The sequence below is a fragment of the Phalangium opilio genome, unplaced genomic scaffold (genome assembly GCF_054372755.1).
Source record: "Phalangium opilio isolate 3A_F unplaced genomic scaffold, DU_Popi_V2 ptg001170l_1, whole genome shotgun sequence".
NCBI classification, from domain to species: Eukaryota; Metazoa; Arthropoda; class Arachnida; order Opiliones; family Phalangiidae; genus Phalangium; species Phalangium opilio.
In genome coordinates, this window is record NW_028324255.1 from 10,094,278 (window position 1) to 10,112,719 (window position 18,442).

The 18,442-nt window shown below is 36.3% G+C and overlaps 2 protein-coding genes across 2 annotated transcripts in view; both read left to right on the plus strand.

Annotated features, from left to right (window-relative positions):
- LOC149587181 (uncharacterized) overlaps window positions 1–18,442 on the plus strand; it is a 208,845-nt gene that overhangs the window by 92,193 nt on the left and 98,210 nt on the right. The window lies entirely within an intron of this gene.
- On the plus strand, window positions 11,819–12,496 carry LOC149587189 (uncharacterized). Its single transcript, XM_089863769.1, has 2 exons — window positions 11,819–12,227; window positions 12,280–12,496. Exons 1-2 carry the CDS (start codon window positions 11,977–11,979, stop codon window positions 12,494–12,496), a joined length of 468 nt encoding a protein of 155 aa, XP_089719895.1. The 5' UTR covers window positions 11,819–11,976.

Consider the following 18,442-nt stretch of genomic DNA (forward strand, 5'->3'; position numbering starts at 1 on the left):
TGATATTTCTTACAAACCTGACAAAACATCTCCCCACACGTATGCGTTTCGGTTCTTCGGGAGAAATCAATAATATTTAAACAGTCTTTGCAGTAAAAAAGACGCTCACATAGCGGCTTTTTACTGCTGGAAGATGCTAAGTGGCTTTGATAGCAATCAGCGCCTAAGAACTTTCGTAAACAAGACTCACAAGCTATCTTGGGGCCTTGGCAGATAGTGGGTCTCATGCAACTAAAACAAAAGTCATTACATTTATGGGACTGTATTCGCCAATAGGGTACGAGACATTTTTCACAGAATCGGTCGTGATTAAAAAGTGGTCGTAATTTCGTAATAACGTTATAATGGTTATTTTCGTTTAATATAAAGAGGCGGGGCCTAGTATCATCGGGATCGTTTTCACCAAAAATCAAGATAGGAACGCTATTTTCGAATTTGTAGACGAAAATCGAATATTGATTTAAATAAGTTTTGAGTTTGGAAAAGACTCAGCCGTCCCACACTCACTAGCCCTTACTCCTGCCTTAAGACATAGTTCTAAAGCAGCTTCTTTTTGCATTTTGTTCTCATCTCTAGATTTAGATATTGATTTGTAATGTGTCTTTAGAGTCTTGTCTTCGGTTGTATCATCAGCATAAGCTCTATGAGAAACAGCTACACTAAGGGCTCTAGCTTGACAGAGATAATCTGAATTGGCTATACGTACAATACCTCGTCTATCTTTACAGAATAGATTAAAAGGTTTAATCCCTCGGGGTAACGTGAGGGTCTTGCCCTCAGGCAATCGTACAATGCTAAAAATCATTTTAACAGGACCTAGGAAAAATGATTCCATTTCGTCATCATAGAGCATAACACTAAGCTGGTCAAAAAGAATATTGGGGTCGACTTGATCTGCTCTTCTAAAAGATAATTCTAGTTCGGACCTACAAATATTTGCCGCACTCTTTAAAGTAATTTGGACGTAATCTGTAGGCCTGTACTTACTAAGGAGGCATTTGGTTACGGTACATACACTAGCGACGGGATCTTCAGTAACTCTGAGAACTACCTCTCTACCATACATGTTAAAATGTTCGTAAAATTTCTCGCTTTGTCCTATTATCTCGCAAGAGGGTACGGTGTCAATAGGTGTGGGCGGGTCCTGGGCTCCTGCTCCCCATTGTACATCAATTTCTTCGTCAAAATTCGTCTCTTCAGAACCGTTCTCCCTCGGTAAGGTATCGTTCAATAGTGTCTCCTCTGCGGGTGATCCTTGATCCGTTCGGTCTAAAAAGTCGGCTATCTCTCTGTTGAAGTCGGCGATATGAGCTTCTTGTATACCACGCTCAATTTCCTCTTGTCGTTTCGCTAGGCGATCTACATATTCAGTTCTTAAGGGACTTGGAATTAGATTCCTTAGGTATTCCAATTCTTCTATGGTGGTACAGTCCTCTGGTGTTCGAACAACTGTTTTCATATATTCGAGTAAGTCGAGGCAAGCTTGAATGACATTTAAGTCATCCTGTACAACGAGTTGTGGTAGAGTCTGAGGTCCGTACATCGGATCTATTCGCAGATAGGCGCATAGGTAGAAATAAAACTCATATATTAAACGTAACGGCCAAGGTCTATTTATAGTCAGTTCGTTCAAATTTGTACGGAGAGTTTCAAGAGCCATGTTTATCTTTCGGTGTTTGAAGATCGACTGTGTATTTTGATCATTTCCTCAGCCGCTTTTATACTAAATTTCTTAATAGACACGCCCACATTCCTCAATAATTTAACAATAGCCTGATTTATTGCTTATCAGTCACCAGATGCTTTCTCACAATGCATTTCTGACACACGCTTGTTAATAGTTTACCGATTTTATAACTAAAGAACGTTGGATTTGCTTTATGTCATATAAATTGTCAACAAAAGAGCGGCCTATAAATAGAATTTTGGTACAAACACTGCAAATAAGGGACAATTTTATTGGGGTAATAAATAAAAAACATGGTGTGTAAAGCATTTCTGGAGATTCTCTAATGAGAAAATATCCTTTGTTATCTTCAAGTCTGTTAAATAATAACGTTCCGAATTTCTCTAACTGGTCATAAAAACCCTTGTACACTTTTCAAAAAAATTCTACCTTAAGCTAACTAAATTTCTTAATAGACACGCCCACATTATTCAATCGTTCAACAATAGCCTGATTTATTGCTTGATCTTATCAGTCAACAGATATTTTTCTCACTATGCATTTTCGGACACACGCCTGTTAATAGTTTACCGATTTTATAACTAAAGAACGTTGGATTTGCTTTATGTCAAATAAATTGTCAAGAAAAGAGTGGCCTATAAATAGATTTTTGTTACAAACACAGCAAATAAGGGACAATACTTTATTGGGGTAATAAATAAAAAACAGGGTGCGTAAAGCGTTTCTAGTGATTCTCAATTGTGAAAATATCCTTGCTATCTTCAAGTCTGTTAAATAATAACGTTCCGAATTTCTCTAACAGGTCATAAAAACCCTTGTACACTTTTCAAAAAAATTCTACCTTAAGTTGTGCAGGCGAGCAGTCAGCCTACACAATTAAAAAAAAGCAATGAATCACAAAATAAATTCCGTTCATAACAATGCAATAGCACGGGTCAACCACCTCCTAAAGCCCTTGCCTGAAAGTGTTTACGGAATAGGCAATAAAATATTTTTAATCAACCAGGTAGCAACTAGACATTTAAATATAACATATTTAATTCCTTAAGAGGCTAAATTTCGAAAGTTTTATAGTAGAGACAGCACGAATTGAGCTAGTGTTCGATATAGAAAGGTTTATCTGCGGATCAAAATTCTCAAAACAAGTCGAATAGCAAACATTAGACGTCTTTCGCAGGATTAGAACAAAAGACCTTTCTCCACCGATGTGCATATACTGCATAAAACTGGCATAACAAAAGGCGTATAACTCCGAAATGCTATTGATTGGGTTAATTTGTGATTAATGATAATTTTCGCTACTTACTAATATAGCAAATGACTGTAATACCTTTAAAAAAGGACGCAATTGATTGTGAAAGGCTTGTAAATAAAGGAAGCTAAACCCAGAGCAATTTGGTCCTATATGGACAAATAATTCCTGTATTCCAAAATAAAATTATGGTTTTGTCTGAAAAGGGGTTAAGACTTTGAAGCACTTAATTTTAAAAAGGTTAACGCATTCGTATCATGGGGACAATAGAGTCAAGGGATTTCTCTTATCATTCATTAATACAAACGGCACACAACAACGTTTTGTCTTCTAACGTTTATTTGTAAACCCTAATTAAATAAACCTGTTAATCCCACTAAAAAGATGTAAAAAATCAGAGACTTTGTGAGAATGACTGAAACATACAAGGATTTGAGCATGATTTTTCTACCAAAGTATTCTTAATCTCGTCAAAGTTCAGTATAGGCGTAAATATCTGACAAGAAATAATATTAATGTTTTACTCTACCCAACTTGTTAACAATGTTGAACCCCCAACCAGTATTTAAGATCGGCTTAAGAGACTTCATCGAGCGGGAAAATCACAATATAGTGTATGGTTTGCGATAAAAAAGGTTAAAAAATGTACTGTTTTTTAACAAATGTTTTGATTAATCCTAGATTGATACAGCGTTTACTTGAGATGTAAGCACTGAAAGTTTTTGATTTAGCTGTCAAATTGAAGGTATAATGGGGTATTTAGGATAGCTTTGTTACATTATTTGCTACATTAAAGATGATAAAAGAGCGTTATTTCGTGCATCTTTAAAAAAAGAACGAAATTAGTCTCCAAGTCTATAGTTCTGGAAAAATACTCTTATATTTTCATGGTTTAGGTTAACGCATCAAAAAGGCCTTTTAAACTTGTCAGGATAATGCCTTAAGGCAAACACCTAGAATCAAATGTTTCGTGGCAGGAAGAGTCACCAACTAACAAAGCAATAAATCACAAAATAAATTCCATTCATAACAATACAAATGGTTCGGCCATGCCCTTAAAAGCCATCACGTAGGGACGTGTTTAAGTAAAAATAAAAACGGATGGGGATAAATCCTTTTGTTATGGATCAAGTTCGACCTCTTCCCCCTAACCGCCTTTTAATGTCATAAAACCAGGTGGGTGGTCGTATTAAAGAAAGGACAATAAATTCCAATGTATCTAAAAAAATCTATGAGCATCAGACAACAATCGAGGGAAGCACCACCCTAAAGTCTGAACATCTCAAGAATAAGCGACCCTAACCACAAATGATAGTGTTAGCATATTCAATATTAAATCTAGTCAAAGCAGGCGTCAAATTTTGTAACTATTGGTGTAAAAACCAGTATTTTTCATGATATTTAAGGAACATTTTTAATGACGTAACTGAATGTTTAAATTTAACCATTTCGTAAGATTTCTCTCTTTTGATAGTTCATTTGTACGTTTCTGTTTGTAACCACTCTCGTATTGTATCTAGACTCTTGTGCCATGGAGGGGGTTCGTACTCAAGCCCTGGCGGCTTCACGACCCTATCCCTCGAGCCTTATTAAAATATAGAAAAATAAAATATCCGCGCTTCAATCAACTGGAAAAAACTCTTATCGTTTTGTTTTTTAGGCTTGGGAAAACCAAGTCCTTTTTATATAATATCTGTTCCTTCAGTCTGCATTTGTATTAATCTATTATAAAACAATTTTTTGCCTGAAATACGAAATTTTTCACTTCTAGGACGAGATTAAAAATGGTTCTACACTTCTACTAATTCTTATAAGATACGGCTCACAATTCGTTCTAGAACCCGAGCTTTAGAGTCAACTTCAAAACCAACATCGTGCCACGATTTTTAAACTATCAAAGCCGTATCTTTTACAGTCCACTTTACGATTGCAATTATCCATGACATTGCGTTCACTGCCCTGGTACGTTTACAGTGAGTGGCACCGCGGCCAGTAATTTTAATTAAAATACCTAGGCCACAGGTCCAGTTTTAAAAAAATCCTTATTTCCAACACTGATCCATCTATCCTTCAAGTATTTACAATCACCAATTTCATTGACTCACTCAATAGTCTGCATGGATTTATATTAGAAGCTTACGCTTCCTTGATATTTCACTCACCTTAAAACGCGCACAACATTTATTCCTCGTCTGAAATAGTACCAGCCTGGCACGCGCGTTTGTGACGTAGAATTTGAGGCAAATTCAGAGGGGGGTTGAAGTTTTTCACGTGATAGAGTTCTAATTTTTAATAGCGCGCGCGAAATAATTTTTAAAAAAGCGCGCGCGCACGCGCGCCGAAAGAAAAAAAGTTTGCCTCAATTTCTACGTCATCAGCCCCCCCCAGTCCCCACCTGCGCGAATTTTTATGACATAAATGTGTTTAAAATCAAAATGCCTTACTGAAGGCTACAGTGAAATATCCATGAAGCGTAAGCTTCCATTATAAATCCATGGCCTATGTAAGGCAACTTAAGCCTTGGTCGAAACTTACATCTAAAATATAAATTAAAAAGGTATCTTAAGGATAGAATTTCAACCGAGACACATAATTAAACGAAAATTAGACCCGCCAGAGAAATTTTTAATAAATATAGTGTTATATTTATTGAAAAATATCAAGTTAAAGTTTCAAGGCGGTGAAATGGCAAATTAGCGTCGTCTACTGTAGAGTAGCAGAAAAGAAACCCAACCCTGCTTTGCCCTTTTCGCACTCGTCCATAAATTCAATAATATTTCTTCTGACGTTACTAAAGTATAACTCAATCTGTGCATGAATTAACTAACGCGAGGGATTGTTCATCCCCCCTAAAGGATAAAACACGCGTGTTCCAAACGTCCCCTAGCAGCAGCCACTATCCCTAGCAGGAAGTTATAAGAAAATTGGACCAAATATCACATGTCCTATGACGTCAAAATTGAAATCCTTCCTAAGTTGGGCGCCGCCATCTTTAAAATCCGCAAATTTTATTTATTTTGCCTAGAGATGGCGCTATATCTACATCAGTTTTGGTCCAATAAATTGGGGGAATGAAGAGGGGAATCGAGGAATAATTCGGAACATGTAGTTGGCGATAGCGTTACATGGGACACACGATTAGTTAACAATCCCTTGCGTTAGTTAATCCATGATCTGTGATTATGGGTTTATTTTATGTTTATTGATAGGACTAAATATTTTTTTGAAAAAGCAACATCATTCCATATCTACCTAATTTTTTGATGAAAAATTGTTATTGTCGCATTCGGATAGCAATAAAGATATAAAATTCATAAATTACTCGGCCATACTGGTGGAGGAAAGCTGAAATCCACCAATATGGCTGACTTAGGAGGGTGTCACGTACCACTCACCCAAAATCATAGCTCTCTTTTTTCCTACTTCAAAGTTGCATATATTAGATCACAACTAATATTTAAATACCATACTGTTTAATATAAAACATGGTTAAGATTAAATTATTTTTTCGTGATAAATATGTGTACTTTATTGCATGACTTGGATAAATTATAATTACAACTAAATAAATGTAGATTCATTATAAATGATGCTTCAATCTCACTTTAAATAATGCTGCAATCTCGCATTAATAACACCTGACCTTTAGTAATTGCGTTCAGAAAGTGAAACTAATGTGGACTCTTAAAGTTTACCAGGTCAAGGAGGGAGAGGAAAACAATAACCCCGCTTCCTTCCCCCAGTAACAGAGAGCAAAACTTGATATGCTCTAAGAATTTTTGTATAGTTTTGTAAGTATTAAGACGGAACAACCGGTATGTCGATTAAGGTTAGGCCTACAAGTCCACCAAAGCTTTTTTCTTTGAAGCCTCATGATCCAACGTCTTTTGATCCATTTACCGGATATTTCGTCTCTTTACTGCCTACTTTTCATTTAACACTGGGTTTTCACTGGGCGTTTTTTGCTACGCAAAAACATCTTAAAAAACGCGGCAGTGGTTATTATCGACACGTCCCAGTTTTCATTCGATGAAAAACGAGAAAATAAACCCGAGAAGTATGAGAAAATGTCGGCGATTGAAGTCATTTTGTTGTCATTCATCCCAAAGATAAGGATACTTCCTAATTTTTCCAATTAGTAATTTTGTATTGAATTTCGACATTTAAATATCACAAAGCCACTTGGCTCTAATTTGTATAGTTTCTAATTCACAACCAAGGCTTATCACATACGCTTAGCGAGTGTAGAGCATAAAATGGCGACACAAATCAAAACCTTTACCCATGTGTTCAATGACGTCAAACCAAGAAAGCCTATGAAACCAAGAAAGCCTATGAAACCAAGAAAGCCTATGATATAATGATTGGTCGGTTAGTGCCTAAGAAAACAAGTTGGGAAGCCAAATAAAACCTCTCCGAGCTGAGACGAATTTACTTTCCAAATACCGGTCCGCCAGCCAATGAGACAAACCGGAATTACAAAGTTCTAATCGGCGAGATATTGCCATGATCATTTGTAAAGTTTAGAGCGTTTAACAATTTCCTGCGTATCCTCAATAATTCTAATGAGGACCTAATATCTATCACTTAAATGTGTATTTAATTTTCGGCTCACTCTGAACCGTTAAGACCTCCTATAAAAGGACATGAAACAAGGTCAATTCTGGTTAAAATCTAGGTTATCTTATCTCATAGACCCAGTCGTTTCAACACGTATGGAGAGATGAAGTATTAACATCCTAATTATTTAATGAAGCTAAAAGTTACGTTTACACTATATATAAATGTAGTAAAGATGAATTAAAAAGTAAACACCAAATTTTAAATGTTAATATCAAAAGATGTTCTTGGAATATTGAGATGAAACAGAGCTTTATAGCTACACAACTACTAAAAGAATCGTAATGCCAAAAAATATTTAAGTATTTCCATTTAATATTCTGCAAAAAGAAAATGTTATCGTTTTGTAAGAGATGTTTTCATCTAACTCGCTTTATATTAACTTTGATATGCGTGTAGTGTTTCGATTCAGATGCAATCTTCATTACTCGTTCTATATTAACTCTCACTTGTGTCAGAAAACATAGAAATAACTTTATCTTAAATAATTAATTAAATATAAATGATATTAATTATTTTAATCGCCAGTAAATAACTTTAAAAATAGTTAAATCGTTTAAAATAAAGTTGTTCCTATTATCTTTCGAAACTTTGCTAATATTGACGTTTAAAGTGAAGGGTACCCCTCTTGCCCGCTTTCTTCAAATTTTGGGGTATATATTAGGCCTGTGCGAGTCCAGTTTTTTGGGCTTCGAGTCGAGTCTCGAGTCCTAAAAAAAGCTTTTATAGAATCTCGAGTCGAGTCCTTTAACTGGTGTCGAGTCCTCGAGTCCTAAGGGCAGCTTCAAAACTACGTCTCAAGCCCAGTGTCGAGTCCTGATAAATTATATCAAGTCCCAGTCGAGTCCTAATAAATTATTTTATGTCAAAATCAAGGCTAAATAATTTTTTATCTTTCATTTTTTACTCTTCATTTGTTCAAATATCACAGCTTGGATATAAAAAGTAACAAACATAATTTTAGCTTTGGTTTTGGTTTGTTCTAGTTGACGTCAAATTTTTGTCCTATCAACTGTCTTCTCTAAAATCTAAATCGGTAAAACCCCACTAGATACCGCGCTTTACTTGAAATTCCGGGTCACCGAGTTCAGGTTAAATACATGGATAAAGGATGAGCGTGAGGAAATTTGTTTTCGCGCTAGAGGGTTGGCAACTCCCTATTTATTCGATATATACTTTGATGCAGCTTCGGTTGTCAGCACGGGAAAGCTAGGCCACTATGTAACGTAGATTTGTGCTGACAAAAGACGAAAGAAAAATAAATTCTTTATCCATGGTATATATTTTTGGACTTGATATGGTGTTAAACCTCGGTTCGAGTCCTCCTCGAGTCCAGTAGTGATGAATTTTGAGGACTCGAAACTGTTCTCAAGTCCTAAAATTTTGATTTTCAAGTCTCGAGTCGAGTACTCGACTCGAGACTCGATCGAGTACTCGCCCTTGATCGAGTACTCGCACAGGCCTAGTATATATACGATTCGTTTCCATTATAATAATAGATAAAAACGAACTCGCGTGAACCGATGGTGGAAGCCCTGCCATTGGGAGGCTAGACGTTTCTCGTAACCCTAGCCGCTCGCCGCGTACATCTTAAGATGATGGAGTAGAAGCCAATGTTACAGATTGGTGTCTATGTGTTATAGACGAAAGACCAGTAGATGGTGGTGTTTGAAGCCAATGCTGCAGATTGGTGTCTATGTGGTATAGACGAAAGTCCAGTAGATGGTGGTGTTAGAAGCCAATGTTGCAGATTGGTGTCTATGTGGTATAGACGAAAGACAAAGAACAGAAGATGATGGTGCTTGGAAGCCAGCAAGTACAGACTAGTGTCCATGTGGAGTGGACGAAAACCAAAACTGGTGGTGTGGGATCTCAAGTAGAATAGCCAGCGGAGACAAACACAATTTTCCAAATTTCCGTGAACTGTCAATGCAGTCCGGAAATTGGGAACACGTTTGCTCCGATACGCAAACTGCGAACGCGGTCACGTGGGGTGTGACAGACACACACACACAGACACACACACCCACACGTCCAGTGTAATACCTCTCCGTGACTACGTCACTCGGAGAGGTAAAAACGCAAAGGAAGAAAAGACGAAAAATAGAAATAGAGCCTTCGACGGCAAAACGCGTATTTCGCCAAAAAAAATTTGTAAACTTTTCTACATATTTGCGATATTTTGTGAAAAAGGCACGAAAAACGCCCAGTGAAAACCGAGCATAACTCTATCAGTTTTATGCGCCTGAAAAACGCCGTCAGGCTTTAGGGATTGTTGGCATTGGTATAATATATCGAAATAGCGTGACGCTGCACGAGCTACAATCTTTTCAAACGTAAGTCATTAAATTTACCCATTTCGGCAAAACTAACTTACGGTCAGCTCCTACGTTGAACTTTCCACAATAAAGGGCGATTTCGTGTTTAGTAACAATTCAGCCTACCACTTTCAAAGAAGGATCTCGAACCAAACGAACTCAAAATTTTCGCGAATTCGACCGTTTTTGAATGTCGATAAATATTTTCACCAGTTTGTAATCCACAGTTCATTAATACAACCCTGTTATTTAAAGTTTGTGCTGTTGTAACGTTACGTGCGACACATTTGAGCGAAATGTTATATATAATTTATATTCGTGCTAATTTTTTTATAAATTTTCGAATAAAGGCCTAGAGGTAAGCTTATTCTAGTTTTGCCATAACAGAATTTATATTTTTAATGTCTCCAAACGAAATTGATTCATCAGTTGGAACTTGAAAAATGGCAGAAAATGAATTTGAATATCTTGGCAATAATCGTCATTTTAAATACAGGTACAATTTCAATTTATAACTATGAAATTTTACTCGTTGATTTAAAAAATGTCTCGATTATCACAGGTACGTCAATGAAACTCCCATAAACTATACGACAATTACGGTAAGATCGCGGGTCAAAATCATTTTATTGAAGCAAGATGGTAATGGTAACTATACTTCAAATTCTTACCAGGAAACGTGGGGGATGGCGAACATAGTGTCGGCGTACACAAGCACGGCAGATTACTTAAAACAATCCTTCAACATAAAGTACTTAATATTCGTTGTGCTTTGAGGTATTTTCAGTTATTGGCCGCAACCAAACTCGATTTGAAAGGGAAAAGCTGAGGAATATGAAAATACTTTGTTAAGTTTTAACAAAGTAGGCTGTTACCAAGTTTCTCACTCATTTAGCCAATACATTCATTAATACCTTGAGTATCTACTAAGTGTTTCTGAGGTGACACCAGTAGAAATGTTTTGCCTCGATATATGTCAGGAATGAAATTTTAATTTATAAATACACATTTCTGTAGGAATAACTTAATTTTATTGCTGACTCTAGGGCAATATTTGAAAGTCATAAGCTGGACTTTTTTGAGGTTCTTAAAATATATCATGAACCTAATGTAATAAACGTAAGTGAGTTTTCGACTAATGAAGAAGTTAAATACAAAATAGTCTTGCGACATAAATTTGACCTCAAATTAGAAAGTTCATTGCGTCATGATTGCCATGCCGCTATCATTTTTTGACGGCCGACAGGAATATTTCAGTCCGTCTTCACCCACAGGAGAATCCAAAACGATTATCCTGTCCACCGCCCCTAAAAGAGTCTTGTCAACTTCGCTCTCTTTCTTAAATATGGACACTCCAGTAAATTTCACTCAATTACAATCCAGTATATCCAATCGTAAATTCGTTATTGATTTAATTAGGTGGTGACTTTAATGGCGGTAACCGTGGTCCTTCTTGCAGTTTTACTCGTCATTCACTCGCTAGTAATGGACAAATACAAACATTTGTCCAAAACAAAAATTGTTAAGAAATTAGTCCGAGAAACGCTGGAAAATGTCTGGCATAATGCGTCACTCTTGTGTGCTGAACGTAAGGAAGGTTTTCCTATTGGTGGCACTGGTTTTGGCGTAAAAATAATTCTGATTGTGGTTGGGGGCATAACACCTTTGAGACTTTGATAGGAGACTGGTGGGCTCCCAGAAAGGATTCAGCTCTATGAATTTTAAAATTAGAAAATATTTTCTTTAGCGATTTCCACCGTTCTGCCTCATATTACTTGTCGTCTGCTAGCCTCGTCGTGGCTCATCGGAGTGACTTTCATTCTGTTTTTCTTGGGTTGTTTCTTGCGAACCGAGTTCACGACAGAGAGTTACAGTTACATAGACAGCCTCTCGGACTTGATCAAATCGGGAATTCCACCTGTTTTGATCGAAGGCAGTGGAACATTCGAATATCTTCAAGTTTTGGTGAATATTCTTTTTCATACTTAGTCCTCTATTGGGACAGGATGACTTCATTGGTTCGTATTTAGGCTGCCAAGGATCCATTTGTTCAGGAATGGCTAGACGCACTCGATAAGGAGAAACTTTTCAAGAGTCTAATGGATTATCTGTCCTCTGATGGATACATACCCATAATATCTGGGGAGGAAGCGCTGATCATATCAGACAAATACCTGACTTGGCTCTTGGGAGAAGTCTTAACCGCTGATTCTGAAACTAAACAGCTCTTCGTGGACCAAGGAGGACTTTACTTTTCGAAACATGAAATTGGCTTCGACTACTTACACATTGTTTACAATACATCTTGGATGAGTAGCAGTCCTTTAGTACACGAGTACGGACAACTGAAGTCAGTATGATTTTTATCGTAAAGTCAAAGAGCCTAAAGATTCTTTATTTAGTATGGGACCAATGTTCGAAACGCAAGTTTTCAACTATCTGGATTTTGCTGCGCATCACTCCATGGAATACGCCACGTGGAAGCGGCCTCTGAAAAGCTCTTCGGACTTGGGTCTTGGTAGCGTCATCGCTCCTTTCTACTTGTTTTTCATGCTGATATCAGTATCAGTAGCCGTTCTTATTACCGAGATTTCCTTCAACCTAGTTGCTAAACGTTGAAATTAAGACGGGCTCTTTAAATTGTTTAATCGCGTAGTGTAAATTATTTTGTCAATGTGTACAATTGCGACATATTGACAATGTATGCTATAGCTGGTTCGTTTTCTCCAAGTCTGTATTTAGATTGTACTTGGAACTGATAGAACTAACAGAACTAACAGTAACACCTCTATTATTTCCTAACTTTAATTACAAGGATTCTTTATGCGTATATTCATTCCACGCTACGTGACTTAAGAAAAATACTTTTCCACATACTACACTATACATATGCTTATGACTATACTATATTATAGGAGGAAGCTGAAACCTACCAATACGGCTGCCAGAGCCGTGGTAAAACTTAGAAGATTGTGGGGGGGGGTAGCTTAATCTGGGCCTACTATTTGAAAGTTGTTATAGGAAATTAATAACCAAATTTTGCATAATTGGTTCATTGGAAGATGTGTAGACCTTTACAACTATCCGACAATTTGTGTCATCGTGAAATTATTCGTATTTTAAAGACATACAAACTTTTATTGATAAAGAGTACAGAACCGAGTTATTGACTATGAGACAATTGTGGATGAAAGAATTACTTTAGTTTTCATTTGCTTTCAGTCCCCGTTACTGTTTGATATTGAAATTCATCTCTACAAAGATGAAACTTAACGAACTTATCATTATATTTTTATACACCATCATGCTACAGAATTTTAGGGGCTACGAGTAATTTTTTGGTAGGGTTTATGGATTATTTTGAGGGGGCTAACATTGAAATCTGGGGGTTTTAGCCCCCCCCCTGAAAAGGCCTAGTGACGCCACCGTTCGCATAAAATCAAACTGCTCTATTCTCCTACTACTAAGTTGCATTTATTAAATCACGAGTAATATTGTAAAATGCGTATAGTATTATACACTTTAATATAAAACATGGTTAAGATGAAATTATCTTATCTCGATAAATATATGCGTACTTTATTGCATGAATTGAATAAAATATAATTACAACTAGGCCTAAATAAATTTAGATTCACTTCAAATAATGCTGCAATCTCACTTTAACAATATCTGACCTTTAGTAAGTAATTGCGTTCAGAAAGTGAAATTAATGTGGACCTTTAAAGTTTACCAGGTCAAGGAGGGAGAGGAAAGCAATAATCCCGCTTCCTTCCCCCAGTAACAGAAAGCAAAACTTGATATATATTAAGAATATTTTTAAAGTTGTGCAAGTTTTGATAGTTAAAGTTTCGCAGTTGAAGAGAAGTAAATAAACTAGTCGTAAGAAACACGGCAAACACTTTCGTCTCTAGTTTGTCTATTTCTCAAGACGGCATATCTAAAATCGGAGCCTCCGAAATGAACTAGGCCCATGCGTGTCGTGAAGCGAGAATATTTTTTTAACCAATTTAGTTCGCCGTGGTTTTACGCTTGGTGGCGCTTATATTACCGTAAAATAAACAAAGTTCAACCCCGTGACCCTGTCGACTGCTTATGTATTTGGGCCAAGGTCGCGGATTGTAAGTATACGTTTTTATTACTCTTACTGAATTATTTTAATTGAAATAATTTATTTTGTTGTCATCAATACAATCTAACCGAAAGATTCAATAAAAAGTGAATAGCACCAAAAACATTTACGTTAATTTTAGGATGAAACTTTTCTCTATCATAAAAATTTTATGACTGACCCCTAAAATATCAACGATAATTTAAGGAAGACCCCTGTCACAACGGTAATATAAGCGCCATCTCGTACACGTATATGGTGAAAATATTTTGCTTAACAAACTGGATATTTCCCCACAAAAATTTTGACATGCATGGGCCTAGTTCATTTCGGAGGCTCCGCTAAAATATACCCTTTTCAAATGGGGGCAGAGTATCGTCTGCTTGTATTACAAGACGCTAGATGAAGCTTCAAAGTACCAGTAAAACAAAGTTCCTTTGTTCGAAGCCACATGATCTAACGTCTTTGGGTCCATCTAGCGGATGTTTCGTCTTATGAAAACGATACGGGCATACACCATATTATATTTTACACCCAACTTTTGAAAATCGTATATTTATGGTGGAATTCAAAAACGTTGGACGTTAAGCAATTAAGTACAGGCGAAGGCAGAGTGTCGTGCGTGAACGTCTGCTTTTTGCGCACGAAGCCCTGCCTTCGTCTGTACTACATTGCGTTGCGTCCGACGTTTATGAATTCCACCTTTAAAGTCTAATTTTCATGCAGCTGTCTGTGTTTTTACGTGCAAGAAAAACGCCGTTACGCTTAAAGATTTAGTTCTTTACTCCTTGTATATTTACTGTTGGCGTGCATAATACAAGGAAATGGCGTAACACTACTCTACACGAGCTACGAAAGTCATTAAAACTATTTCTGGAAATTACGGTCAGCTTCTGCGTTGAACTTTGCACATTTAGGGGCGATTTCGCGTTTGCTTACCATTTTCAAAGAAGGGTCTCGAACCAAACGAACTCAAAATTTTCGCGAATTCGACCGAGTTTGAATGTCGTTAAATATATTCTCGAGTTTGAAATCCACAGTTCAGATTCAATGACGTAAAGCAAAAAGCACTCTGTTATTTGAAGTTTGCGCTGTTGGTATGTTTCGTGCGACACATCCTAATGTTATATATAAGCAGAAGTATATAATACTTATTTCCGAGAGTTTTTGGGTGTAATATTTTCAATGGTAAAAATCCAGGTTCATTTAATCAAAATTTTAATATTATAATTCAACAAATCATTTTTATTATATTTTGATGTTCAAGAACATGATAATTTGCCAATTATTCATTACCATTATTAAGTCGATTTTCTTGGCTCAGACTATTGATTTTTTCAGGAACACAAGCACACACTCAAATTACGAAATATTATTAGAAAATGGAGGTTAAACCTAAACTAAATTACTTGCTTAACTGGGTAATTAATTACATAACTAAGTTTGATTGGCGATCGTCCTCTCTAAATAATCGTAAAAACTACTAGCTAAGTTTATATACAATAAACACCTGCCTTTTTCAAAATATTGCTTGTTTTGTAGGTCAGGTTGGGTTAGGGTTAGAAAAGGCTTAGGTTACGTTTGGTAAGTGTTAGGTAAGACTTAGTTTAGGTTAGGTAAATTTAAGCATTGATCCTCTTAATACTAGACGTGTGCATATACACACATCCTATAAATTGAATTTTTACCTCTCCGCGCGACGTATGTCACGGAGAGGTTCAAATTTCACCGTCTCTGTCTGTCTGCCTATCTGTCTGATGTTACACCCCAGGGGACCGCGTTCGCAGTTGGAAAATCGGGGTAAATGTGTTCTCAATTTCCGAACCTGAAATTTGGAAAATTGTATTCCACTTATAATGGCTATTATTCCATTGTCTGTCTAACACCACTATCCTCTGGTCTTTTGTCCATCCTACATGGACACCAGTCTGTACTCACTGGCTTCTAAACACCACCACCATCCGGTCTTTTGTCCATCCCACATGGACACCAGTCTGTACTCACTCGCTTCTAAATACCACCATCATCCGGTACTTTGTCCATCCCACACGGGCACCAGTCTGAACTCACTCGTTTCTAAATACAACCATCGTCCGGTCTTTTGCCCATCCCACATACTGGCTTCTATCTCCATCATCATCGTTAAGGTTAAGACATAAGCGACGATCGGCTAGGGTTACGAGAAAGGTCTAGCCTCCCAATGGCGGGGTCTTTTTCCAAAGGTTCACGCGATTGCGATGTTCTTATAAACAGCTGCGATTCTAGTCCTTTATATACTACCTATTTGAGTAAGGCGAAGCAGCAGTCGTATGCTTCATTTCAAACGTCAATATTAGTCAAGTCTCTCATGAATGATTAATTGTTCTTTTTTAAAACGATGTAACGCTCAATAAGGCGAACAACTAACGAAGAAAATGTTTAATATTAATTATATCTATTTTAGTATTTAAGATAATCTTGTTTCTGAAATTAAAGTTAATACGAAAAGGGTTAAAAAGCAGTCTATGCGATTGTCTGTGTGTGTCCGTCCGTTGTTACACTAGTGCGCCGCTTTAGCATTTTGTTTTGTGTTGATGTGTAAAGAAATCCTACAGAACCTTAATATTCAATTTTTTCATAATATAAAGTGAATATGTGGAAATATTTTTCGTATTTACGATGCCTTTAATAGTTTTGTAGCTTTAATGCTCTGTTTCATTTTGATATTCCAAGGATATTTTCTAATATTATTATTTGAAATGGCTGTTTATATATTACTTAAGCTATACTTCATCTGTATATGCAATAATCCTTGCTATAGTGATTACAGAAAGAAAGCTAAGGCCTAGGATCCGGCGGGTAAATTAAGGATTATCAGTAATTAGCTTAGTGAACCAAAGAAGAAGTAATTGAGACCCGAGATTCAGTAAATTATGGGTTTTTATTTTCTTGTCTGTATTGAAGAGACATTAACGGTTCAGAGTGAACCGAAAGTTAAGTACACAGAAAAAACGATGTTTAGATTCTAAACGTTTTCCTAAACGGGAAAATACAACGCCTTTTTAAACACGAGCCCTGCCTATACGCGTTTAGTTCTGAAATTTTTATTTTTCAAACGCGTATAGTTTGAAAATGTTTACGTTTCAAACGCGTATAGTTTGAAAATGTTTACGTTTCAAACGCGTATAGTTTGAAAATGTTTACGTTTCAAACGCGCATAGATTGAAAAAGTATCTGTTTCAAACGCGTTTAGATTGAAAACGTTTATGTTTGAAACGCGTTTAGATTGAAAACGTTTATGTTTCAAACGCGTTTGTTTTGAAAACGTTTAGGTCTCAAACGCGTTTAGATTGAGAACGTTTATGTTTCAAACGCGTTTAGATTGAAAACGATTATGTTTCAAACGCGTTTAGATTGAAAACGTTTATGTTTGAAACTCGTTTAGATTGAAAACGTTTATGTTTGAAACGCGTTTAGATCGAAAACGATTATGTTTCTAACGCGTTAAGATTGAAAACGTTTATGTTTCAAACGCGTTAAGATTGAAAACGTTTATGTTTCAATCACGTTGAGATTGAAAACATTTATATTTCAAACGCGTTCAGATTGAAAACGTTTATGTCTAACCCGCATGTAGTTTTCCAACGTTAATGTACAGATGTGGTATAGCTTAAGTAATATATAAACAACTATTTCAAATTATAATATAAAAATTATTCTTGGAATATCAAAAAAACGGATCTTTATAGCTACAAAACTACCAAAGGCATCGAAATTGCGAAAAATAAATCTATATATTACTTTTAAATTATGAAAAATGAAAATATAAAGGTTTTGTAGGATTTCTTTACACGAGGCGAACTGCTAACGCGTTGCACTAGTGTAACAAGTTCTAAAAACCAAAATATTACCTCTCCGAGTCAAGAGGAGGACTACTACTACAAACTTATTAACCTAGATATAGAATTATTTCTCTTTTTTAAAGTAAAAATTTACGAATTTTTAAACCAGTATTCCGAGCATAGCGAATATACAGTAAAGCAGACGACATTTACATCCAATAAAGATACGTCTTGGACACATTTAATAAGTAAATGGGAAAAAAAACAGGAAATGAAGTGTATAGATTTTGGAGAGATATAACCTTTATGTCTTTGAAAAGTCCCAACTGTCTACGCCTCAACTGTTAACCCTATATTCTTATAGCTACATTCACAACTGGTTAGCAGTATAAACACTACAGTCTCGTTTCACCTCAACGATTTTCTTAGTTTGCCAACATGAGTGTTAACGTTAAATATCACCAAAGCTGACTTGTGGTTGGACGCACTAAAAGTCAATACGCACCATAATAAGAATGAAAAATTCTAAGCTATAACCCAATAACGATTAGCCCTTTCACTGATCTAATTGCCACCATGATGCATTCCGTAGCTAATACCCGTTTACCATTAGGCTTTTCACTGGTCTTAATG

Bases quoted from the DNA above. Each gene is read 5' to 3' on its own strand.
- LOC149587189 (XM_089863769.1), top strand. From the start codon at position 11,977: ATGGATTATCTGTCCTCTGATGGATACATACCCATAATATCTGGGGAG. The intron at 12,228-12,279 runs GTCAGTATGATT...TTCTTTATTTAG, and splicing joins CACGAGTACGGACAACTGAA to TATGGGACCAATGTTCGAAA.